Source organism: Ictidomys tridecemlineatus, chromosome 16 (assembly GCF_052094955.1).
Source record: "Ictidomys tridecemlineatus isolate mIctTri1 chromosome 16, mIctTri1.hap1, whole genome shotgun sequence".
Classification (NCBI taxonomy): domain Eukaryota; kingdom Metazoa; phylum Chordata; class Mammalia; order Rodentia; family Sciuridae; genus Ictidomys; species Ictidomys tridecemlineatus.
Window position 1 is genome coordinate 36075745 of NC_135492.1, and position 7989 is coordinate 36083733.

Below are 7989 nucleotides of genomic sequence, written 5' to 3' on the forward strand. Positions count from 1 at the left end.
TGATTGTAAAGCTATGAGGGCACAGAAACTAGGTAACGCCCTATGTGGCATGGGGCAGGGTCTGAAGTCACCTTGTGTCCCATTATAGGCTGAACAAATACAAATAGCACATGTCTGTCATCCCAGCAACTCCGGAGGCTGAGGCAGGAGGATCGCAAGTTGGAGGCCAGCCTCAGCCAAAGCAAGGCGCTAAGCAGCTCAGACCCTGTCTCTAAATAAAATGCAAAATAGGACTGGGGATGGGGCTCAGGGGTCAAGGGTCCCTGAGTTCAATCCCCAGTCCCCCATGATCCCCAAGAAAGTAAGTTAAGAACAATCACTTTAACAAAGTTCACTTAGCTTTGCTAGTCCCCGGGACTAGCTAAGGCTGTTGATGATATTCAATGAACTAGCAGTCCCCCAGCAGAAGTTACGGAAGCCCTCTGTGGACCACTTCATCATCTCAGGCTGTGGTGCAGAAAAGCCTTCCTACCTAGAAAATCAGGCAGCCTCTGGGGAAGGGCTGACTCCATAACCTATGGTCATTAACGTCCCACAGAGGAAACAGACTGCAGAAACGCTTGTGTGCTAAGAGGGCGATTTGGGGCAATAGGGTCCCAGCAGGTCTGCCATGCAGGATGCTGCGGATCCCACTTACTACACCCCACTTAAGGCACAGCGGCCCCCATGCCCAGCAGCGATCTCACCCAGAGATCGACATCACCTGGCCAACAAGTACAGAACTGCCATCCTGCATTTACCCCCTGGCGTAGAGATTTCTTCCTGAGAAAGCTAGGCTGCATTTAAAAGTCCCCCCATTCATCTGATAAGGGTCCTGCCAAAAGAGAAGCAAAACTCAGCTCATTGCTTTCCAAATGGCAATAACCACACACCGTTTTCGAGTCTGGGGGAAAGAAATCTGGGTGGCCTGGGGTGTAGACCTGACACGGCTGGGAGGAGCCACAGTGGGGGGTTCAAATAACACCAATAGCACTGCTCATCATGCCCAAAGCGAGTTCTCACACATGCATTTCTAGAAGGTACTCACACAGCACAGGGTCACACAGAGACCAAAGATGACACCCCAGTAGTCTTGTCAGTGTTAATGGGACACATTATAGATTAATTGGGAGAGTTAATAAGATCTGTCTACTAATGGGCAAATTCTAAGGCACGGTCACTTAGGCATCCGTGACAGGAAATCACACCCCCTATTCCGACTTGCTCCTCTACCTGGATTCTTATCTGCCTTCGTTCAGTCTTTTCTGAGCCTCTGTTCCTCTGGCTGTGCACATTCTTCTTACCCAAGAGAGCCATTGTCTAGTAATCGTTCAACAAATATTTTGAACACTGATGAAAAATGAATTTTGAAGTATCATTTACAAATGATAAGATGCACTGCCGGTCAGCTTTCCATCACTACTCCAAAATGCCTGAGAAAATCAACTTATAAAGAAAAAAGGTTTACTGTGGCTCATGGTTCTGGAGGTCCCAGACCATGATGGGATGGCCCCAATCTAGAGTGCGGACCTCATCCTAGATTGGAGATGTGTGGCCTCGAGAGGGGGAGAGTGGATGGCACCCTTCTTCATCTCCCATTTAAGATGGTACTGAAACTCAATATATCGGGGCCATGCTCTCCCTTGATAAGTTGAATAACATACATTCATATGATGATCAGGTTTTCTTAATCATCTTTTAGGAACTTCAGCAAGAACCTACCACAGCCACCGCTCAGGACCACTGACCCCAAAGGTGTCTTGCACTTCCCTGCTGTTTTCGATGATGACGTGAACTCAGAGCTGAGTGTGAGCTGCAGGCTTCTTCTGTCAGAATGGTAACCCCACGAATTTTATTGTGTCTGTTTAGGGGTGACTGACCCCAAGACCCTCGAGTTGGCTGATGACCTCGGTACTGATTTTAGTTCTCCTTCCTAAATGTGTTGATCATCTCTTGCTGGGTAAAACAATCACCCCCAAAGTGAGCAGCTTAAATCATGAGCACTTATTATTTCACCGTTCTGAGGGTGAGGAGACTGGCAGTGCCCAAACTGGATGCCTTTGGCCCCAAGTGCGTCCCAGAGATGCCGTTAAGCTCCTGGCCCAGGGAATCTTGGCTGCAGCAGGGTCCCTTCCTGAGCTCCTTCACAGGGACATGTCGGACGTCAGAATCTTGCTGGTGGCTGGGGACCTCAGTTCTTCACCCCCAGGGCCTCTCCAGAACTTCCTGAGTCCTTCATGACACAAAGCTCTCTTCTCCCACAGCAAGTGAGACCAAGGGCCGAAACTTGAGCCGCAGTCCTTTTATGACCTCATCTTAGAAGTGACATACCGTCACTTCCGCCATAGGCTCACGGTCACCCAGACCTACCTTGGTAAAACGGGGGAGGGGACCACACAGGGATGTGATTACCAGGACTTGGGGATCCCACTTGGAGGCTGCCTGTGAAAGTATGCAAGGGACCAGTCCCCTCTCTGCCTACCTGCTGGCTGTCCTGCTGCGTGTCTACAGTAGCTCTCCTTATCAGGGACCTTATTCCCCAGCGCTGAAGCCAAGCCACTCTACGCCTATGCGCTCCAGAGCGCGGACCTCGTCCAGGTAGCTCTGTGAGGTGGGCAGCACTGTCTGCACTTAACAAAGGAAGAGGAGGAAAAGCCAAGCAGCACATTCTGTCACATCTCCTAAGCCACGGAGCAGGCATGCCCACGTCGGTCCCTCTCCAAAGCCGAGCTCTTTCCATAGTCCCCTCCTTCCTGGGAACTGACTCCTGGGCTTAAGGTACATTTCCATCTCCATCTCCCCTTCATTCAGCTCGGGCCACCCCACACTCCACTTCCCCCATGTGACATGAACTTTAAGGTCTGGGTTCCCAGTGCAGCTCTAAGGCAGAAACCCTCCGGCCCATCCCTACATGACCCCTGACCTTTGACTTCTGTTGACCCTAGGCTCTGTGGCTACCATAGGCCGCAAAGTGTCCCTCTCCAAGTGGCGTTCTGGACTTGTTTGCTGGTTTTATAATTCACTTTTAAAACTTATGCCTAGAAATCGTGGCCACACAGCTCTGTCATGATGTAGCCCCGGGCAACCTGTCCAGGGAGCAAGAGGCCCGCAGGAGGGTGAACTGGGTGGCAGTTCTAAAGGACTCTGGGTAGGCCTCTGTCCCCAAGGGCCTTTCCGTGGCAGATGTAAGTTCAAATTAAACCGCTAACTGTCACCTGTTTCTTTTCTGAACTTGTCTACATTAAACAGATCACGACTGAAACATTTTCCCCAGCCTGAAAGCAGATGTCCCATCATACAGTACTGAAAACGGCTTTTAATATTACTCTTAAAAATCAACAACAAGAAATTCAAGTACTTGTCTCTTACACGAGCTGTCTCACCAGTCCAGGATCTAAGAGGAGACTCACTTCCAGGTGACAGACACCAGGAAATGTCCAGGAGAGTGAAGCCCAATTCAGGATTTTGACAGCAGGTTAAAATGTCCCTTTTAAAGGACAGTTGACTTGACACTTAGACCTGGCGCAGAGCTTTCTGCTCATGTCCCCAGTCCTCTGCAGCCAGCTACTGCAATGCATCTCCCAGATGTCACCCACGCAGGCGCACAGGTGCCACCCAGGCCCGCACACAGGAAAACGGCCTTTCCCAGCCAGTTTCACAATTGAAAAAAAATTTCTTCATAGAAGTAACAAAGCAGGAATCAAAACAGCGCCAAGTGTGGAAAAGTTAGCTTCGGTCACTGTGCCACTCACGGTGGGCTGGTGGCAAGGTCCAGTCTGACGCAAGAGGGTCGGCCCTGGCTCACCTCACCAGGCGGTTCCAAGCCAGAGCGTCAAGGACGCAGCCCAACTGCCACTCACGTCAGCCGAGACGACCGCAGGCCCCTGCTGCTGACCTGTCCCCCTGTCCGCCTTCTCATCTCTGTGCCCTCCAGAGCCCTGTACTGGTCCCCCAGCAACAGAGCGGGTGTCCTGGGCACAGAGCATTGTTGTCATTGAAAGAAATGACAGCAGGACAAGGAGAACTCGGCAGCAGCAGGGCTACCCTCAGCAGCCCTTCTGGGTGATGTCCAGTCCTGATGACTTTGTGATTTCCAGAGTTGTGAAGACCTGGCCACAGAAAGAAACACAACAAACAGATGGTCAGGCGCCATCACTGCTTTCAAAGAACACATTCTGAATATCGCGTGATTCTTTAAAATGTACAAAACAGTTACGGATAAAAAATCTTCCTGACAATATTTTTGGGGTAGTGGGGATTGAACTTAGGGGCCCTTGAACCCTGAGGCCCATCCCCAGCCCTATTTTGTATTTTATTAAGAGACAGGGACTCCCTGAGTTGCTCAGGGCCTCGCTGTTGCTGAGGCTGGCCTCCACCTTGCGATCCTCCTGCCTCAGCCTCCCCAGCCCGGCTTGATAATACTGTTTATATTGGTTTTTCAAAGTGCATCGAGTAAAGTCAATTCATAACCCTCCTGCTCCCTACCTCCCCACATGTGGGGTGGATTCCGATGGTGTCATCCAGCAGCTGTTTGGTGAGCCCACATTTCATGGCGGCTGCGAATCCTTGGGTAATCTCACCGGCGTTTGGTCCAAGAATATGAAATCCTATCACTCGATCCTTTAATACAGGAGCCAGACAAAGAGAATCCCAGGAGGTTAATGGTCTGAAAAGGAATCTGTTCACTCCAAGTTCAGTTCAAATTGACGGCCTCTCCTACAGGAGGACTCTCATGTTGAACCGAGCAGAGAACATTACCATGAAAGGGAGCCTCTGTAAGAGTCTGTGAAATGAGCCGGTAAATGCGCATCCAGAGTTAATTTGCACTCAAATTTACTAGAACAAGCAATTTACCCACTGCATGAAGGAGTTCATTAGGATGATGTAGATTGCGGAATTATGCTGAGATAGTGCTGAACAACAACAGCACAAATCTGAATTAAAGCCCAGCCCTGGGATAATTTGAAGGTGTCAGATTTTGCTGCAAAAGCGAAGCGAGGAGTAGCCAACACCAGGCTGGCACCGAGGTCTGCCCGCCATGAGGTCTCGGGTGCACGGGATGAGCGCGCCTCTGAGGTCAGAAGCGAGGTTCACAGCCAACCTCAATCCTCCTGCCTCAGCCTCCCGAGCCAGTGGGATGACAGGTGTGGGCCACCACAAAACCAGACCCGCACCAGGCAGGCGATGACCCACATTTTCACATTCACCCCGTTCTAAGCCACCAAGCCATCAGGAGGGCCCTGGGCAGGGACAACTGCCACTGATGTATTCTGAGAGGGGACTGGCAAACCGCGGGCACAAGCGGTTACTGCTGGACCCCTGTGGCCATGTCAACAGGAAAACCCCATGAAGGTGCTCACTCTTGACCCCAAAGCTATCTTTAAAGATGTTCTAAAAATCCAAACCCTAAGAAGAAAAGCTACCTTTTAAAATCATAGCATTTAGGGCTGGGGGTGTGGCTCAGGCATGCACAAATCCCTGGGCTCGATCCCCAGGGCCACAAAATCAATCAATCAATCCAATCCAATCCAATGACAGCATTTCTGCTCCCAGTCCCTTACGTACGCTGTCAGGTTTGTGGCAGATGATCTTCGCATAACAAGTGTTATTGTCTCTGCCGGCTATTGTCCATTCGAGAGGCCAGAACAGAGTGTGGTACACCTAGAAGGCAGGGAGAGAAACAGGCCAGGTTAGTGCACACGGGTCAGTGCCCTCTCCTTCTGTAGAGATAAGAGTCTCTATAGCAGCCTTCAGAAAGTTAAAGTTTGATGATTCCAACATGATCGGCTGGGTGAGAGCATGTGGGCCAGAAGTCCCGAAGTGTCAGCTGCAACCAAAGTGTGCCAACATTATTTTGTTTCACTATTAGCCCCCAAAATTAATTTTCTATGAACCAAATCCGACTTTCAAACATTTACTGAGTGCGAAGCCAACGTACCAGGACAGAGAAAGATCTCTGTCTTCATCTTTATGTTCATATGCAAAAACAAAAGTTGGAAGAGGAGAAGAAATAAAATAGTTCACGCCATTCACAGAAATGAAGCACGTAATCTGTGATACTTGAAAGCAAGGGTTATGTCCTTCACATTTCTGTCCTCTGAGTCCTCGTGCCTGCGCCCTGGGTGAGCCTCTATGTTTCCTGGATCTGGCTCAGTCCTCCAAAAACCAGAACCGAGCACACACCTGGCCCATCTACTCGGGATGGCTTCCTTCTCCCTGCATAGAACCTCTGAATCGCTCACAATGAAGGCAAAGACTGAATGCTGGGTGACAAAGAAAAGTGGCCTGAGCTACAGTCACCAGCGGATGAATGTAAACACAACAGTGCTCTTCAGAATGGTGACAGGCACGAGTCTCAAAGTCTCTTAAAAGGCCTTTCAAACAGCCCACTGGCCCCCACACCCTGTCTGTCCAGTGTCCCCTCCAGAGGTGCATGGTGTCAGCCAATGTGACATCTTCAGATTGGTCTCTCGCCTTCCCTGACAGCTGCTAGATTTTTTAAAAACTCTCTGGGTTACTTGCTCCTCATCTATTTGCTTTTCTTTGTCAAATTTTCTTGCTAGTCATCTACGGTGGCCTTAACATTGGGTCCTCTCCAAATTCCTATGTGGAAATTCCAACTTCCTTGGGAGCTCTCCTGGGTGGAGCCCTGACCAATGTGATTAGTGCCCTCATGAACAAGGCCACAGAGGGCCACCTTGCTCCTGCCACCCGCTGGGACACACTGACGGCCATCAATGAACCCAAAGAAGCTCCTCCCTCGCCAGACACCAAATCTGCCTCCATCTTGGATCCTCAGCCTCCAGAACTATAGGAAATAGGTGTCTGTGGTGTATGAGCTTCCAAGTCACGGGAACCTGTTGGGGCAGCTCAACACATGACACAGCATCCTGGACGGGTCTTTAACGTCTCCACTTGGCCCTCAAAAGTCCACAGACACCACTCTGTGTCCAAGGTCAGCCCGGTGCCCCGTCCGCTGGGCATGACTAGCCTTCTCTGTGTGTCTTGGGGACAAGAGTCAGTAACATAAATAAACGTGGGGCCTGTCTGTGTCCATCAATTTCTCCTAGAAGAAGGTCTGCTATTTCAATCTTTAGGTGAAGACCTTACTTAGTAACAGGGATGTTTTCTCTTGTCATTTTTCTGATTACGATGCTGGAGGCTTCCCACATGCTTCCCTGAGGAATGAAGAACACAAACAGAGCTGGCATGTTAGCACACACCTGTCATCCCATGGCTCAGGCTGAGGCAGGAGGATCGAGTTCAAAGCCAGCCTCAGCAGAAGCCAGGTGCTGAACCCCTGTCTCTAAATAAAATATAAAATAGGGCTGGGGATGGGGCTCAGTGGTCGAGGGCCCCTGAGTCCAATCCCTGTCACCAAAACAAAGAAACAAACAAAACCCACAAACAGATCAAATTTTGGCTTCTGTCCAAATGGAAAAACTAAGTAAATAAAATAGGTGAATTGATTTGCAGTAGGCCTGAGGGGAAATACCTGAAAATAAGTCCCCAAAGTGGGACACCTTGTTTCTGATGCACTCTTCCTTTACCCGGGGTGTGGCTTTCTGTCCACATTCATCCGCTCACTGCCTGTCTTTCTACCTTAATTTCTCACTGACTGCAAACAGTTTTAAAACTGTTAAATCCATAATTATGGTCATCAATTTTCCACAACCCAACTTAAAGTTCACCTAACAGGATGGCTAATTCTTATAAACATGTAAATGCAAAAAGTAAACCTAAAATAACATTATAAAGATGATGATGATTAGATTATTATTATTATTACTAGGATTATGATTATTTAGTGCTAGGGATGCTGAGCTATATCCCCAGCCCCCCCCCCCCTTTTTATGTTTTGAGACAAGGTCTCACTAACTTGCTCAAGGCCTCACTGAGTTACGGAGGCTGGCCTCCAACTTGCAATCCTCTTGCCTCAGCCTCCCAAGTCGCTGGGATGACAGGCTTAAGTTTTGGATTTTTTTCTTGTTTTTATTTTTGATTTTTTTG

The 7989-nt window shown here is 49.3% G+C and overlaps 1 protein-coding gene across 1 annotated transcript in view; it reads right to left on the reverse strand.

Moving 5' to 3' along the window:
- Positions 1-3275: 3275 nt before the first annotated feature.
- Positions 3276-7989, reverse strand: part of Txnrd3 (thioredoxin reductase 3) — a 38513-nt gene continuing 33799 nt past the window's right edge. The window contains exons 14-16 of the mRNA XM_078033879.1: positions 5545-5640; positions 4465-4599; positions 3276-4088 (exon numbers count right to left, since the gene is read on the reverse strand). Of these exons, the coding sequence (XP_077890005.1) occupies positions 4026-4088; positions 4465-4599; positions 5545-5640 (294 nt within the window). The 3' untranslated portion in view covers positions 3276-4025. The remainder of the gene's footprint in view (positions 4089-4464; positions 4600-5544; positions 5641-7989) is intronic.